We start from the raw sequence: 18,779 nt of genomic DNA on the forward strand, positions 1-18,779 counted from the left end.
CACATTTTCCACTGCAATTACTGCAGTAGACTGGCAAAGAATAACCTATTAGACTGTTATGAGAATTGTACATCATACAAAAAGACATTTTAATGTGCACACAAGTATTAATACAGGTTTGCATGGCCCCATAAAGTGATAGTTTTCAAGGGGGTGGCACTAAAGAGAAGGAATCACATTGCATGACAGATGCAGTCAAAATATAGAACCTTTAATTGAACAAATTTTGCAAAAGCTTAAACTATGATTTTGACAACATATTTTCAACCATCCAAAGAGGCATTTAGACTTAGTAAAATATCCAGAGGTGTTTGTCAAAAGGTGGATTGCACTGAACACGTCTTAGAAAAAGAATAAATAGTAAATATTTTTTGTAAACCAACTACACTTTCTGTTAATGTTAACAATCTCTGTCCACTGACACGTTAATGTGACTTTTTAAACAATTTTACCATCATTAAACTGCATAATATTTAAACTAATAAATAATAATAAAATACATAATAGTATTACTGATAGTTGCACCATTACTTCAAGGCTTCAAGCCCAGGTGCATTACACAGTATTCACCAAATTAAAATAAAATAAAACAAGTGCAATCTTGGTGATGACAATGTCATGACATCTTACCAACTGTACCATCATTTAGGCAAACTGCATTAATATGGACCTTGATTCAAGCTAAGCTATATACATAAATAATAAAAACTGCAACTTGCATTTATAATGCTGTTTGTGGTATAGCCCTATGGAAGCGCATTAGGGCCACTGTGAAGAAAAAAAAAAATATGGACACAGAAGAAAAAAACAAAACTACAGTAATCCCTCCTCCATCGCGTGGGTTGCGTTCCAGAGCCACCCGCGAAATAGGAAAATCCGCGAAGTAGAAACCACATGTTTATATGGTTATTTTTAGAATGTCATGCTTGGGTCACAGATTTGCGCAGAAACACAGGAGGTTGTAGAGAGACAGGAACGTTATTCAAACACTGCAAACAAACATTTGTCTCTTTTTCAAAAGTTTAAACTGTGCTCCATGACAAGACAGAGATGACAGTTCTGTCTCACAATTAAAAGAATGCAAACATATCTTCCTTTTCAAAGGAGTGAAAAGCAAGCAGTCAAAAAAAAAATCAATAGGGCTTTTTGGCTTTTAAGTATGCGAAGCACCGCCGGTACAAAGCTGTTGAAGGCGGCAGCTCACACCCCCTCTGTCAGGAGCAGAGAGAGAGTTAGAGAGAGATAGAGAGAGAGATAAAAAATCAATACGTGCCCTTTGAGCTTTTAAGTATGCGAAGCTCCGTGCAGCACAGCATGTCGTTTCAGGAAGCAGCTGCACACAGCCCCCCTGCTCACACCCCCCCTACGTCAGCGCAAGAGAGAGAGAGAGAAAGTAAGTTGGGTAGCTTCTCAGCCATCTGCCAATAGCGTCCCTTGTATGAAATCAACTGGGCAAACCAACTGAGGAAGCATGTACCAGAAATTAAAAGACCCATTGTCCGCAGAAACCCGCGAAGCAGCGAAAAATCCACGATATATATTTAAATATGCTTACATATAAAATCCGCGATGGAGTGAAGCCGCGAAAGGCGAAGCGCGATATAGCGAGGGATCACTGTATATGTCGAGAATAAATAGGACATGTTGACTATGTCAAGATTAAAGTCGACATTTCCACTTTATTCTCATAGTTTATTTTATCATAGTTAGATTTCTCAAACCCCGTCACAAGTTAATGCAGCACATCAAATACTTTGTGTTAATCACCACACGATAAACGTCTTTGTGAAATGAAAACTAGTATTAACTTAGCCGACGGAGTGTTTCAGAACTTTAAAAATATCTTCGTTATACATGTTTAATTACGCCATCCATTCAGAGTTGCGCCCATCTCTGAACGAGTCGATAGCACATCGCAGAATCAATACAAGCAAAATATACACTAGCAAGTACAAAAACAAGTACAACTTGGCTTGCAGTATTATCCAGTAGTATAGAAACAGCATTTACACATCTGACCTTTTAAAACTAAAGTATCTCCAGGCAACGGATGTGACTCCTTTTTTTCGGCAAAAGTTCTTCTGTTCATCACATGTTCAACTTTACTTTTAGTTCAGTTTCAGAATGCTCTCTGTCCATTTTCACCGCGCAGAATACCTATGCTACCGCCCACTATTTGGTGGTGTAGCAGTGAAAAAGAGCCCTAGTGCAACAAATCTGTGTTTAGCGGTGTAGCAGTGAAAAAGGTCCCCACTTAAACAGTTTCCCGCTGCGCCTAGTTCCGAACGTCGTTTAGGCAATTTAAACCGGTGTTGCGGTATAAGGAAAAATCCATATCATAAAAAAATAAAAACGGTTTTCGGTATGAACCGGTTATACCGCCCAGCACTACAAGAAACCTTCTCATGTAAACAACCCCTTCCTCAAACACCCAATGGACTGCTTCATAAAAAGATCTTTATTTTACAGTGTGTCAAATTTTCCTTAACTTTATGTGGAGACATTCTGAATAAAACATTTAAAACATTTTAACAAGACAAAGACATTCACCCCAACAAAAGCTCATTAATACTATCCACCTAATTTTTTTCAAAACTACAAAAAAGTTCAGTTTTAATTGCATCCATATACTACTATCTACAGCACTACTTGGTCATTTTTTATGTGTCTATGGTTCGCTGTGTGAAGTATAATGCAATTGAAGCTATTCAAATGACTGTGTAAAGAAGTAGCATGGCAGCCAAGTTGTTAAATTCACAGTCCCCGTCACCATTTTTGCCAGATACTACACATTATATCTATGTACGTGGGTTCTCTATGTATACAGCTTTCCTCTCACATATATAATATGTGCAGGTTACATTGAATGGTTAAAATTAACTGATTCCATATAAGTTTTTTCTGGGTATATGAATGTGTGCCCTACTATGTGGACAGTCACCTAATCAATCCAAAGCATAGTTATTTCTCTTTTTATGCATGATACTATCAGGACAGTCTCAAATTCATCACTAATCTGTTCTAGATTAACCAAGTTCAAAACACAGACCATTTAAAATAGAATCTTTGACAAATTTAGGCAAAATTATTTCTGACACAAACTGCTCATTTAACATCCCATGGTAAATTGAGCTTACCAGCTGATCTAACCAGGAGGATGGGTCTTATGTAATCTCCATGAAGAAAAGTAAAATGCATGCTACTAATCACAGGTCTGCAGAGCAAGTGATGCGCCAGACCACAGAGGTATAATGCACGCTTCGATGGAAACGCTGGTTCAAGTAGTCCTTTTCTCTTGTAGGATCTCCTGTTTAGGAAGAGGAGAGAGAGGAAAAAAAAGTAATTCACCATCGCGTGTAGCATTCATTTTACCTGAAATGCACAAAGGTAACAAGGCACTCATTCTTACAGTGAGGATTTCTGGCTTTCATCGAGGAGGCCCATGTCTAACCAACGTTACAGTGGTGGTCATACGAAAACTTACACTAGGAAGTTGCATTGTAGAGCATGCCAAAAGGCAGGAACTCATTTATAAGTTTACATTGCAATTTCTTTTCCATCTACAAGATGGATTAGAAAGCTGAGAGACAAATTAAGCGCATTAATGGTTGTACTTGGAACACTTGTTTATACCCAAGATTATCAGAAACTTTCTTATGTAGAGGTGGGCAATATGACCTCAAATTGAAAATCACGGTATTTTCCAAAATTCTGACAATACTGATACCATATTGAGATATAAAAAATATATCAAATAAATCCCTTAAAAATTAATACAATTATAGACAAATTATACAAATAAATATGGTGAGACACTGTTTGGAGCCAAAAATATTTTCATAATTGCAGAAAATGCTCATGATAAACCTGAGGTAGGACTATATAAACATCAATCATAAATATACAGTATCTCGCAAAAGTGAGTACACCCCTTACATTTTTGTAAATATTTTATTATATATTTTCATGGCACAACACTGAAGATATGATATGATACAATGTAAAGTAGTCAGTGTACAACTTGTATAACAGTGTAAATTTGCTGTCCTCTCAAAATAACTCAACACACAGCCATTAATGTCTAAACCGCTGGCAACAAAAGTGAGTACACCCCTAAGTGGAAAATGTCCAAATTGTGTCCAAAGTATCAATATTTTGTGTGGCCACCATTATTTTCCAGCACTGCCTTAACTCTCTTGAGCATGGAGTTCACTAGAGCTTCACAGGTTGCCGCCGGAATCCTCTCCCACTCCTCCATGATGACATCATGGAGCAAGTGGATGTTAGAGACACACCTTCTGTTTGAGGAGGCCCCGCAGATGCTCAATAGGGTTTAGGTCTGGAGACGTGCTTGGCCAGTCCAGCACCTATACCCTCAGTTTCTTTAGCAAGGCAGTGGTCATCTTGGAGGTGTGTTTGGGGTCGGGTTATGTTGGAATAGTGCCCTGCGGCCCAGTTTCCAAAGGGAGGAAATCATGCTCTGCTTCAGTATGTCACAGTACATGTTGGCATTCATGGTTCCCTCAATAAACTGTAGCTCCCCAGTGCCGGCAGCACTCATGTAGCCCCAAACCATGACACTCCCACCACCATGCTCGACTGTTGGCAAGACACACCTGTCTTTGTACTCCTCATCTGGTTGCCGCCATACACGCTTGACACCATCAGAACCAACTAAGTTGATCTTGGTCTCATCAGACCACAGGACATGGATCTAGTAATCCATGTCTTTAGTCTGCTTGTCTTCAGCAAACTGTTTGCAGGCTTTCTTGTGCATCATCTTTAGAAGAGGCTTCCATCTGGGACAACAGCCATGCAAACCAATTTGATGCAGTGTGCAGCGTACGGTCTGAGCACGGACAGGCTGACCCCCCACCCCTTCAACCTCTGCAGCAATGCTGGCAGCACTCAAACACCTATTTTCAAAAGACAACCTCTGGATATGACACTGAGCATGTGAACTCAACTTCTTTGGTCAACCATGGCGAGGCTTGTTCTGAGTGGAACCTGTCCTGTTAAACCCCTGTATGGTCTTAGCCACTGTGCTGCAGCTCAGTTTCAGGGTGTTGGCAATCATCTTATAGCCTATGCCATCTTTATGTAGAGCAACAATTCTTTTTTTCAGATCCTCAGAGTTCTTTGCCATGAGGTGCCATGTTGAACTTCCAGTGACCAGTATGAGAGTGTGAGAGCGATAACACCAAATTTAACACACTAGCTCCCTATTCACACCTGAGACCTTGTAGCACTAATGAGTCACATGACACAGGGGAGGGAAAATGGCTAATTGGACACAATTTGGTCATTTTTCACTGAGGGGTGTATTCACTTTTGTTGCCAGCGGTTTAGACATTAATGACTGTGTGTTGAGTTATTATGAGGGGTCAGCAAATTTACACTGTTATACAAGCTGTACACTGACTACATTGTATCAAAGTGTCATATCTTCAGTGTTGTTCCATGAAAAGAAATAGTAAAATGTTTACAAAAATGGGAGGGGTGTACTCACTTTTGTGAGATACTGTGTATACATACACATACAGTATATATATATATATATATATATATATATATATATTTATATACACACACACACAGTGGTGTGAAAAACTATTTGCCCCCTTCCTGATTTCTTATTCTTTTGCATGTTTGTAACACAAAATGTTTCTGATAATCAAACACATTTAACCATTAGTCAAATATAACACAAGTAAACACAAAATGCAGTTTGTAAATGGTGGTTTTTATTATTTAGGGAGAAAAAAAAATCCAAACCTACATGGCCCTGTGTGAAAAAGTAATTGCCCCCTGAACCTAACAACTGGTTGGGCCACCCTTAGCAGCAATAACTGCAATCAAGCGTTTGCGATAACTTGCAATGAGTCTTTTACAGCGCTCTGGAGGAATTTGGGCCCACTCATCTTTGCAAAATTGTTGTAATTCAGCTTTATTTGAGGGTTTTCTAGCATGAACCGCCTTTTTAAGGTCATGCCATAGCATCTCAATTGGATTCAGGTCAGGACTTTGACTAGGCCACTCCAAAGTCTTCATTTTGTTTTTCTTCAGCCATTCAGAGGTGGATTTGCTGGTGTGTTTTGGGTCATTGTCCTGTTGCAGCACCCAAGATCGCTTCAGCTTGAGTTGACGAACAGATGGCCGGACATTCTCCTTCAGGATTTTTTGGTAGACAGTAGAATTCATGGTTCCATCTATCACAGCAAGCCTTCCAGGTCCTGAAGCAGCAAAACAACCCCAGACCATCACACTACCACCACCATATTTTACTGTTGGTATGATGTTCTTTTTCTGAAATGCTGTGTTCCTTTTACGCCAGATGTAACGGGACATTTGCCTTCCAAAAAGTTCAACTTTTGACTCATCAGTCCACAAGGTATTTTCCCAAAAGTCTTGGCAATCATTGAGATGTTTCTTAGCAAAATTGAGACGAGCCCTAATGTTGTTTTTGCTTACCAGTGGTTTGCGTCTTGGAAATCTGCCATGCAGGCCGTTTTTGCCCAGTCTCTTTCTTATGGTGGAGTCGTGAACACTGACCTTAATTGAGGCAAGTGAGGCCTGCAGTTCTTTAGAAGTTGTCCTGGGGTCTTTTGTGACCTCTCGGATGAGTCGTCTCTGCGCTCTTGGGGTAATTTTGGTCGGCCGGCCACTCCTGGGAAGGTTCACCACTGTTCCATGTTTTTGCCATTTGTGGATAATGGCTCTCACTGTGGTTCGCTGGAGTCCCAAAGCTTTAGAAATGGCTTTATAACCTTTACCAGACTGATAGATCTCAATTAATTCTGTTCTCATTTGTTCCTGAATTTCTTTGGATCTTGGCATGATGTCTAGCTTTTGAGGTGCTTTTGGTCTACTTCTCTGTGTCAGGCAGCTCCTATTTAAGTGATTTCTTGATTGAAACAGGTGTGGCAGTAATCAGGCCTGGGGGTGGCTACGGAAATTGAACTCAGGTGTGATACACCACAGTTAGGTTATTTTTTAACAAGGGGGCAATTACTTTTTCACACAGGGCCAGGTAGGTTTGGATTTTTTTTTCTCCCTAAATAATAAAAACCATCATTTAAAAACTGCATTTTGTGTTTACTTGTGTTATATTTGACTAATGGTTAAATGTGTTTGATGATCAGAAACATTTTGTGTGACAAACATGCAAAAGAATAAGAAATCAGGAAGGGGGCAAATAGTTTTTCACACCACTGTATATATATATATATATATAAACACACACACATATATACACACACACACTATACAGTATGCATGTTGTGTAGCACTTTGTTTTACATTGGCAAGAGTGGAGCACCACAATTCAAGAGTGTGGCACGAGTGTCATGTGTGATGTTCATACTTTCCTCAAGCTTGTTTAGAGGGTCAACTTTTGATGGTCTTGAAAAGGTTATTAGTAGTTCACCATTTCCAGGTTTATCCTGGTACCAACAGTACTGCAAAATTCAGATAATAGCACAACACAAAGGTATTCGCACTCATACCAGTATACCGCCCATCTCTGAGTAGAAAAAGACCTTCTTATATATATTAAAAAAAAAATTCTATATGTAATATAGAATTATATATATATATATATACATACACACACACACACAGTGCATCCGGAAAGTATTCACAGAGCATCACTTTTTCCACATTTTGCTATGTTGCAGCCTTATTCCAAAATGGATTAAATTCATTTTTTTCCTCAGAATTCTACACACAACACCCCATAATGACAATGGGAAAAAAGTTTACTTGAGATTTTTGCAAATTTATTAAAAATAAAAAAATTGAGAAAGCACACGTACATAAGTATTTACAGCCTTTGCCATGAAGCTCAAAATTGAGCTCAGGTGCATCCTTTTTCCCCTGATCATCCTTGAGATGTTTCTGCAGCTTAATTGGAGTCCACCTGTGGTAAATTCAGTTGATTGGACATGATTTAGAAAGGCACACACCTGTCTATATAAGGTCCCACAGTTGACAATTCATATCAGAGCACAAACCAAGCATGAAGTCAAATGAATTGTCTGTAGACCTCCAAGACAGGATTGTCTCGAGGCACAAATCTGGGGAAGGTTACAGAAAAATTTCTGATGCTTTGAAGGTCCCAATGAGCACAATGGCCTGCATCATTCAAAAGTGGAAGAAGTTCAAAACCACCAGGACTCTTCCTAGAGCTGGCTGGCCATCTAAACTGAACGATCGGGGGAGAAGGGCCTTAGTCAGGGAGGTGACCAAGAACCCGATGGTCACTCTGTCAGAGCTCCAGAGGTCCTCTGTGAAGAGAGGAGAACCTTCCAGAAGGACAACCATCTCTGCAGCAATCCACCAATCAGGCCTGTATGGTAGAGTGGCCAGACGGAAGCCACTCCTTAGTAAAAGGCACATGGCAGCCCGCCTGGAGTTTGCCAAAAGGCACCTGAAGGACTCTCAGAACATGAGAAAGAAAATTCTCTGGTCTGATGAGACAAAGACTGAACTCTTTGGTGTGAATGCCAGGCATCACGTTTGGAGGAAACCAGGCACCGCTCATCACCAGGCCAATACCATCCCTACAGTGAAGCATGGTGGTGGCAGCATCATGCTGTGGGGATGTTTTTCAGTGGCAGGAACTGGGAGACTAGTCAGGATAAAGGGAAAGATGACTGCAGCAATGTACAGAGACATCCTGGATGAAAACCTGCTCCAGAGCGCTCTTGACCTCAGACTGGGGCGACGGTTCATCTTTCAGCAGGACAACGACCCTAAGCACACAGCCAAGATATCAAAGGAGTGGCTTCAGGACAACTCTGTGAATGTCCTTAAGTGGCCCAGACTTGAATCCGATTGAACATCTCTGGAGAGATCTTGAAATGGCTGTGCACGGACGCTTCCCATCCAGCCTGATGGAGCTTGAGAGGTGCTGCAAAGAGGAAAGGGTGAAACTGGCCAAGGATAGCTGTGCCAAGCTTGTGGCATCATATTCAAAAAGACTTGAGGCTGTAATTGCAGCCAATGGTGCATCGACAAAGTATTGAGCAAAGGCTGTGAATACTTATGTACATGTGATTTCTCAGTTTTTTTATTTTTAATAAATTTGCAAAAACCTCAAGTAAACTTTTTTCACGTTGTCATTATGGGGTGTTGTGTGTAGAATTCTGAGGAAAAAAATGAATTTAATCCATTTTGGAATAAGGCTGTAACATATCAAAATGTGGAAAAAGTGATGCGCTGTGAATACTTTCTGGATGCACTATATAATATATATATATATATATATATATATATATATATATATCCATCCATCCATCCATCCATCCATTTTCCAACCCGCTGAATCCGAACACAGGGTCACGGGGGTCTGCTGGAGCCAATCCCAGCCAACACAGGGCACAAGGCAGGAACCAATCCCGGGCAGGGTGCCAACCCACCGCAATATCTCTATATATAAAATCCCTATGTGCGTCCAGGTGTCCATGTGTGGGTGTCTTTTGGTGAAGTGCGCATGCGCGGGGCACGGTGCGATGCGCGATATTACTGTCAGAGAAAGTTAGAGGCGTTTTACGGAAATACAACCCAGTATTACTGCGAGAAGAAATTAAAGGTACACAATACAGTGGTGCATATTGCAGCCACATACAAGGCAGTATTACTGTCAGAGGAGATTAAAGGCATATTACCGACGCGCACGCCTGTATTACCGCCAGAGAAAATTAAAGGTATATTACGGACGTACAAGACGGTATCCTTCAATATGGGCACGCACAAAAAGTCAAGCCTCAAAAGGGCGACCTCAATTGGGCGCAGCGAATAAAGGCGCGCGTAAATAAAGATCTGCACCATTGTTGCTCTTCACATATTCCAGAGCCATTTGAACTAAATTATCTACGAACGCCTTTATTCGCTGCGCTCAACTGAGGTCGCCCTTTTGAAGCTCGCCTTTTTGTGCGCGCCATTATTGAATAGGGTCGTACAAGACAGTATTACTGTCACAGAAAATTAAAGACACACAATACACGGGGCAGCCCACGAAGAACGGTCAGCTCAGCAAGTAAACATCAACAAAAAAAAAAAAAAAAAAAAAAAAAAAAAAAAAAAAAAGAAAGGCTAAAAGAAAGAAAAATACGACCAACAAAAAGAATGAGGTCAAAGTCCCTTTCCATTTAATATAGACTGTTCCTACTAATGTTTATGCACTACTGTTCTAGCGCCCGTTATTGTAACGGGCTAAATGACTAGTGTGTAAATATATATATATATATATATATATAATATAATATGTGTGTGTGTAGTTAGAAACAGTTGCTTTGTCAATTTCTTTGAGGGCAGGCTTATACTAAAAAAAGTAAAAAAAAAAAAAAAATTCAGATTTTGTCGGGGAAACAAAGTCAGATTAAGAAAAAATGCACTAAGGTACATTTTAGTCATCAACTGTGTAATTTTGTAGGCTATATTTGGATATTATGCATATTGTGAAGAAATTACATCATACTACATTTTGTACACCAAACTATTTATTTTTGAAGAAAACATGCCTTTTCACACAAGCAACAGACCAGCTTTGTTTGACATGCTATCTTGAGCCAGGCTACTAAGGCTACATTTAGACTGTAATAACACTGCAGAGAATACTTAGCAATTGGGCTGTATTAGTATGTTTTATTTTTTTTTGTTTTGTTTTTTGGACTTCACATTTCTTTAAAATGAGATAATCTGTGACAACTATATTAAAAAAAGAAAAAAGAACAGTGGTGAAATTCAGTTTGATTGTGGATGAAATGCCAAAGGCAAATTTAAAAAATTTAAAAGCACATTTATCAGTGTTAATGTGGTTTATCAGTATTAATCAGTTTCTTCAAAGCCTTACATGGGTGAGAAGGAACTGCAAGTCTCTTACTAACTTGTGGTCTTGCATGAGAAGTGGTGTACAGTGATCCCTCGCTGTATCGCGCTTCGCCTTTCGCGGCTTCACTCCATCGCGGATTTTATATGTAAGCATATTTAAATATATATCGCAGATTTTTTGCTGGTTCGCGGGTTTCTGCGGACAATGGGTCTTTTAATTTCTGGTACATGCTTCCTCAGTTGGTTTCCCCAGTTGATTTCATACAAGGGACGCTATTGGCAGATGGCTGAGAAGCTAGATTGCTTACTTTTATCTCTCTCTTGTGCTGACTATCTGTGATCCTGACGTATGGGGATTGAGCAGGGGGGCTGTTCTCACACCTAGACGATACGGACGCTTGTCTAAAAATGCTGAAAGATTATCTTCACGTTGCTATCTTTTGTGCAGCTGCTTCCTGAAACGACATGCTGCACAGTGCTTTGCATACTTAAAAGCTCGAAGGGCACGTATTGATTTTTGACTGAAAAACAAACTCTGTCTCTGTCTCTCTCTCTCTCTCTCTCCCTGCTCCTGACGGAGGGGGGTGAGCTGCCGCCTTCAACAGCTTTGTGCCGCGGTGCTTCGCATACTTAAAAGCCAAACAGTCCTATTGATTTGTTTGCTAGAGATTGTTTTCTCTATCTATGTGACATTCTGTGCTTCTGACACGCACTCCTTTGAAGAGGAAGATATGTTTGCATTCTTTTAATTGTGAGACAGAACTGTCATCTCTGTCTTGTCATGGAGCACAGTTTAAACTTTTGAAAAAGAGACAAATGTTTGTTTGCAGTGTTTGAATAACGTTCCTGTCTCTCTACAACCTCCTGTGTTTCTGCGCAAATCTGTGACCCAAGCATGACAATATAAAAATAACCATATAAACATATGGTTTCTACTTCGCGGATTTTCTTATTTCGCGGGTGGCTCTGGAATGCAACCCCCGCGATGGAGGAGGGATTACTGTATACTATTACCACCTTGAAGCTTTTGAATGGTTGAATCTATATGTGTTCCATTGTGTGTTACTATATATCCTGTTCTGAAAACAATGAAATATTTTTCAAAAGGGACAAAAAAGACATCAAGTGAATAAAAAGAAAAGACATATTGAAAACATGTACCAAGCAAGGAAGGAAGAAATAACGAAAAACAAAAAATAATAAAATAAAAAAGGAGATTTACACTCCAATCTTGGGAGTACTTCAATAAGCCAATCAGTTAGTAGTGTTTGCACCAGGGATTAAAGGGCCCTGCTTGAGTTGTGGAGTACTGGCAGCTATTGGATGTATACTAGGGCAGCATGTGAGAACAGTCCCAAACCTTGAATTCAAAAATGACACCACAGGGGAGTACTAGAAGTTATTATTTTGTTCAATTTCAAGCACTGCTTTGCACTGCCCTTACAGTCATTAAACGATAATGTAGATTAACACTTTACACATACAACTGTTCATTGAAATAATTCATGCAGTTACTAGAAATTTGTAGGTTTGATTTTTAAACGTTCTTTAGATGTTATGTTGTATCCTCCTTACCCTACAGCACTTCATACGATGATGAACATTAACAACATGTATATGTCCTGAGGTCTATATGGTGGTAATAAATAATCCTCATCCATGTGTCGGCTAGGTACTGCAACTTCAGATAAATTTCAGATAAACTTCAGATCTGCTAAACACTCAATATCAAAACTATTACACATAATAATACTATACTGTTGCACCAGTAAACCACTAGCTAAATGCAGTGGCAACTGATGTAATGTTAGGTAGCTTACTAGAGGTTGGACAAATTTAAGATTTTTTAAAATACTGCAGCACAAGCTGTTTTCACACTTTCTTTTTTCTTTTCTGCACTCCTAACTGGTGTTGACTTGTTCTCTCTGCTCATTACAGGCAAATTACCACAACAGGTGACTGTGAACAACATTAATTTGATGTTTCATGAAACAGCAATAACCCCAATTGAGTCAAGCTGCGGATCATCAGAGGTCCACTCTGTTAAGCAGGTTGTCACTTTCCATTATACTTCATTAATGTTGCGCAATACACCCAGTTACACTATGGTTAAAATAAGGGTTGTGGGAGGAGATATCTGACTCAAGTCAGGTAAACTATGGGACAAAACATGCAAGCCAATTGGCTGTCTGGCAAAGCTCCTGAATCACAGAGGTCTGCAAACCCCCAACATACTCCATCATACCCCATGCACAGTGAGTCATCCACTTTTAGAAAGGGGCAGCTCTTGTTTGGTTTATCCCTAGAAAAATGAGCCAAAAGCATTAATTTCTTTCAACAAAACATATTGTGAAATACAAACATTTATATAGTAAAATGTCAACATAATTCCATTAGGAAAAGTATGTCTAGTGTCCACCGCTGTGCTGATGAAAATTCAGCATGCTATATCCACTGTAATTGTTATATTATGTTGTTAGACTTAAGTGCAGCATTTGACACCATTGACCAATCTAGTTTACTGCAAAGGCTAGAAAATGATGTTGGTCTTACAGATACTGTGCTCGCTTGGTTTAGTTCTTAATTATCAAATCGATTCCAATATGTACAGAAATGTGCTGGCAGTACTCCATCATTACACACAGAAGTTCATTATGGTGTCCCGCAGGGCTCAGTACAGGGACCTTTATTGTTTTTACATGCTTCCACTGGGATCTCTCATTAGGAAACAATGTTAATTTTCACTCGTATGCAGATGACACCCAGTTATACCTTTCATTTAAATCAGATTAAGTTTCTCCGATGTTGTCTTTACTTAGTTGTGTTAGTGAATTAAAGGAGCGGATGAGTGAGAACTACTTGTCTTTAAATACAGATAAAACAGATGTTAATTATTGGAGGGAATGACGCTGATCACAACAATATTTTGTCATCATTTAACTCGTGGGAATCCCCATTAATTTTACTGAATCAGCCAGCAATCTAGGAGTTATCTTTGACTCTAGCATGTCATTTAAAGCGCATATTACAAAGTTGTCCAAAACAGGTTTCTTCCATCTTAAAAATGTTAGGAAATTAAGGCGCTTTCTAAATAAACAGGATTCTGAGAAATTAATTCATGCATTTATTTCTAGTAGGATTGACTACTGCAATGCAGTGTTCACTGGATGTTCAAACTGTTCTCTAAACAGCATCCAGTTAACCCAAAATGCGGCTGCAAGAATTATTACAAGAACAAGAAAATACAAACACATAACTCCAGTTCTTAAATCCTTACACTGGCTCCCGGTTACATTTAGGGCAGATTTCAAAATCCTCCTTTTAACATATAAAGCATTAACAGGACAATGTCCGGCTTACTTGTTGGAACTTATCATGACTTACAAACCAGAGCGCACAAAAAGATCTCAAGATGCCGGTCTGCTTAGGAATCCAAGGATTAATAAAATAACAATTGGAGGTCGAGCTTTTAGTTACAGGGCCCCTAAACTGTGGAATGGTCTGCCTGCTACTATAAGAGATGCCCCTTCGGTCTCAGCTTTTAAATCCTGGCTAAACACTCACTACTTCGTTTAACATATCCTGACTAGAGCTGCTGATTAACTTTACATACTGCATCTCTGTTGTTAGTCATTAGCACTAAAACATAAGTAACATGATCGTTATAATTTGTTACTAACCCTCACCTATTCTGTGTTTCTTCTCGGTACTCAAATGTGGCACGGCCCACCTGCCAAGTTGTTTTGCCTGCCTAAGGTAAAGTCATCCCTGATGGAGGATTGCAGGAATCGTGGGAAAGATGGGCCCTTTCATCGGAATGGCTGCCCCAGCGCTGTTTCAGCCGTGGAATGGCCAAATAGGAGAGGCAGCTTGATGGCTGAGGGTCTCCAGGACTCTAAACAAATCCAAATCATATTATGTGATATCATCTACTGTTAAATTCTGCTCTGTATTTGTAAAATTTTTATTTTTATAATGTATTTAGGATTTGTTCTGTTTTGTGTATTGTATTGTATTGACCTTCTTTTTGACACCCACTGCACGCCCAACCTACCTGGAGAGGGATCTCTTTTTGAACTGCCTTTCCCAAGGTTTCTTCCATTTTTTCCTTACAAGGGTTTTTTTGGGAGTTTTTCCCTTGTCTTCTTACAGAGTTAAGGCTGGGGGGCTGTCAAAGCCCATTGAGGCACTTCTTGTGTGATTTTGGGCTATACAAAAATAAATTGTATTGTATTGTATATCCTGTGTGTGATATGTTTTGAAACTGTCACCAACGCACATGGGCAGTGTTCATGCAATTGTTGAAAAATTCTTTTTTTTGTAATATTTTTTTCTGTTGGTTGTGTATGACAGGGTAGAATGTTAATGCCTGACCTGCATGATTGACACCAGCCACTGCGTTTTTGCAGCCTACAATAGAACAAGGCATGGTGGCTTTCACATTTCCCTTGACACAAACTTTGACAGTTTCTGCAATGTTAACAGTGCTTAAGGAAGCAGACATCTTTTTTGTCCTATCTTCAACTAGATTGCAATCATTTTGTCTTTTGCCGTGCTGCAGCTCGACACGTTCATGTGACTAGAGTTGTGCTTTTCTATACTTTCATGATATACTGTATATGGTATAAACCAACTTCTGATCGTTCCGAAAAACAGTGTGAACCCAGCTAACTTTTTTAAATTAATTTTGTGCATAGTTTGAACACCTTGTTTTTCTTATTTCCCCTCTTTATATAAATATCTTTGAAGGTCATTATTCTGTCTCCTTTGGTATGTTTTTAGGTACTTGCAACCTATCAATTGTAGCGTTTTTTTCAGCTTTTATAACTTTTGTTGTAAATTCACAATGGAATATTAATAGTGGGTTTCATTTTATCGATTTACTGAAACTTTATATAAATATATGTTCATTGTGGAGCTATTACAAACACTGATGGTCAGTGGTGGACTTGTCACTGGCCACTGGGAGGGAAAAATCTATTAAAAAATTGGTTTGGAGCATTGGCTTTGTCCACATCACCCTCTAGCTGCTACAATCCTACAATTATGCCCAGTCCTTTCCAGAGATCTTTCATGTTTTTTATTTGGAGAGAGTTTGATGTCTATTTTGGCTTTCCAAGCTTCCTTTCCTACAATCAGCTTTTTTCTTTAGCACTTGCTGTGTGTCCTTTAGAGTCTGTCTCCAGATTTGAATGTTTTCTTTTTCTCATTCTGGACACCTTTTAGCTCCTTATTAATCCAGGTATTGTTGTTTGGAAAGCAACATACTGTCCTTGAACTACAGTGTCAACACAACAAGTCTGTGATACGGGGATTTAGTCCCTCAATGTCATCCCCATGTAACTCACACAAATTTCCCTGTCATTTGGAAACAGTCATTCAGAGCTATTCCAGCCTCTAGACTCCACTTCCTCACTATTCTGGTAATAACAGGCTGCCACCTAATAACAGGCCTGTAGCTGGGAATGAAATGAATCAGAGGTCATGGTTAGATCTGCTCAAAAGTGCCAGTAGTTTACACTTAAAGGCATCTAACATGTGAGTAGAGCAGGATCAACTTTTTATTTCCTCAAGTGGTACAAGACACAAACTGACAGAAATATTTCATAGTTCCTTCCAAAGTCACATGATTGAAGTCACCAAAATTTAACTTATGACTACAAGGTGTAACTAAAAACAATAAAATAAACTACGTTTTTAACAAATAAGCAAACAGGCAACAATGTAGTCTGTAGCTGAGGCGTATTCACAGAGGACCATGTAGAGTAGAAACTTTGTTTTTTGGGAAAAAGCAGCAAAACATTTTCCTTCACCTGTACAAACCTTCAAAGGCAAAACCTTCAAAGGCAATTACTTGTATCACCACAAGTGCTAGCAGCAAATGCAATTTCAGTACGCTGTACTATAGAATCAACACACTACCAACTTATTCCTAGTACAATGGACTCGATTTCACTTTTTCACAGTGCTTCCAAAACTCGCACATGTGTCAGATCAATGTCAAAATGAAAGTGAATGCAAAGCAATTAATTATTTAGGCCTAAGCAATGACTTGTTTAAGAAAAAAAACCACATACAATAAAGCACCAAAGACAAGTACATAAAAGCCCTCCCCCCCATGCATTTTGTTTAATTAACTAAGAAGTGAAGACAGACCCATTGCAGCTGGAATTATAGCCTAAATTGGTCTCATTTGCATTGTCTCCAATATATGTAAATCACTCAAAGTGGTTATATTCCTACATCAGAGTCAAGTCTCAAAGCAAATTGGGATTGCAGTTAAATATCCCTTCTATCTCTTAAAAAAAGTCTCATTGACGATTTTGTACATGCATAAATAAGTGGTACTGCATGTGTTTTTTACAAGTAATCTTAGATAAAGGATTTTGCTAAAGGATGTGCAGGATGGATGAAGTACTAACAGGTATGCATACAGGATGCTCAGAGAGATTGGAGTGGGCAATAGCAAACACTATTTCTTGAATAAGGCTGAGGATCTGCTTGCTTGTCTGTATGCAAAGTAGCATCCAAGAATCACATTTTAGATCTACCATTGGAGACTTGTGTATTCAGTGCTGTGTGCTGGTGTTCTACAAGCATGAGCCCAATTATGTACTGTATGTGTAACCCAGGTTCAGCTTCTTACAGTGAAAGCCTATGGTGATCTGTGTGGTCTCGTCTTTTGCTTATGCACTCATGGACATTCTTCTAATCTAAAAAAGTATTTCAAGGAAAGTGTCCCTCTCCAGTTTTGAGTTCCTGCCCACCAAAAGATTTATGTATGTCACTACGTTTTATTTCTGGGTGCACATACACCTCTTTCACCAGCAGAAAAAAAAGTAAGTACATTAAAACAACAAAATTACAATAAAAAATTGTGAGTGCCAGTTGCCTAGATTTTAATATAAGGATGGTCATAAAAAATTTCAACTACAATATTACACAATGTTCTCTTGTTGAAAATTATTTATTGTTTTGACTATATTTCTGAATGTGGAAAGTTTTCAGAAACTATACATTTAAAAAAAAAAAACAAAGGAATTTAAAATTGTGTATCCAGCTTTGAATGAATTAAGCTAAGAAAATGTTTGGTGTGGAATGGGGGCATAGCAGCTGGAGAATGCATCTTGATGGCTATAATACTCACTGGTGGCATTGTAACTGCCAGATCCACATTTATATCAGGTTTGGTACAGGTTCCTAGTGGGTAGCTTCCAACCACATTGAGAGAACAAGGGGGTGCCATTCGAAATCGTCCCTTCACTGTGAAAGGAATCTGCAGCAGAGGCACTTTAATACCTGGAGGAAGCCATGACTGATCAGCAATCTAAAAAAAAGCAAGCAAATTTTAGTTCAGAGCTCCTAAACAAAGAGAAAGTTGAACTGAAACCAAATAATTAGGGTTATATAATCAGTTACATTGATGGAAATAAACTTGAGATGTCAATGTTGAAGGAACCTAGTGTCAAATTTTTTGAATAATTAAGGCCAAATTGTTTTTCAAATGAATGCCTAACATTAGTGTTGTTAACAATAAAATCTTTGCTTTAAAAAAAAATGTAACATCAATTCACAGTAACATGTCCTGAAGAGTTTTTGCTCACTATAATTTAATTTACAAATGGTTACCTTGCAAAAAAAAACAATTTCTTACCGTTTCGTTATTTTCATATAATGTTATTTTACGTGACATATTGCCAAGACAGTGAAGATTTCATACAAAGGTGTCTATTACTATTTGCACATTTCCAGTCATCATCTGTCCAATGTCTGTGTCAATGCCCATTTTAAACTTAAAAAAAAAGTCTACCTCTAGGGCCAGAAGCCAGGAGTTATTTATCTCTCTGCTGCAAATGACAATGTATTTGACATGTATTTAAGGAAGAAGCCAACTGAGAGCCTATAACTTATCTCAATCTCAAACTACAGACTCGGACATACTTACC

The 18,779-nt window shown here is 38.9% G+C and overlaps 2 protein-coding genes across 2 annotated transcripts in view; both read right to left on the reverse strand.

Moving 5' to 3' along the window:
• The window catches only part of LOC114654120 (nucleolar protein 6-like), a 44,440-nt gene extending 40,996 nt beyond the window's left edge, over positions 1-3,444 (reverse strand). The window contains exons 1-2 of the mRNA XM_051929451.1: positions 3,410-3,444; positions 3,138-3,307 (exon numbers count right to left, since the gene is read on the reverse strand). Of these exons, the coding sequence (XP_051785411.1) occupies positions 3,138-3,307; positions 3,410-3,444 (205 nt within the window). The remainder of the gene's footprint in view (positions 1-3,137; positions 3,308-3,409) is intronic.
• A 14,431-nt stretch (positions 3,445-17,875) lies between these two features.
• Positions 17,876-18,779, reverse strand: part of LOC127528737 (nucleolar protein 6-like) — a 108,045-nt gene continuing 107,141 nt past the window's right edge. Inside the window, exon 4 of the mRNA XM_051929452.1 lies at positions 17,876-18,160. Coding sequence (XP_051785412.1) covers positions 17,876-18,160 — 285 coding nt within the window. The remainder of the gene's footprint in view (positions 18,161-18,779) is intronic.

This window comes from Erpetoichthys calabaricus, chromosome 7 (assembly GCF_900747795.2).
Source record: "Erpetoichthys calabaricus chromosome 7, fErpCal1.3, whole genome shotgun sequence".
NCBI lineage: Eukaryota > Metazoa > Chordata > Cladistia > Polypteriformes > Polypteridae > Erpetoichthys > Erpetoichthys calabaricus.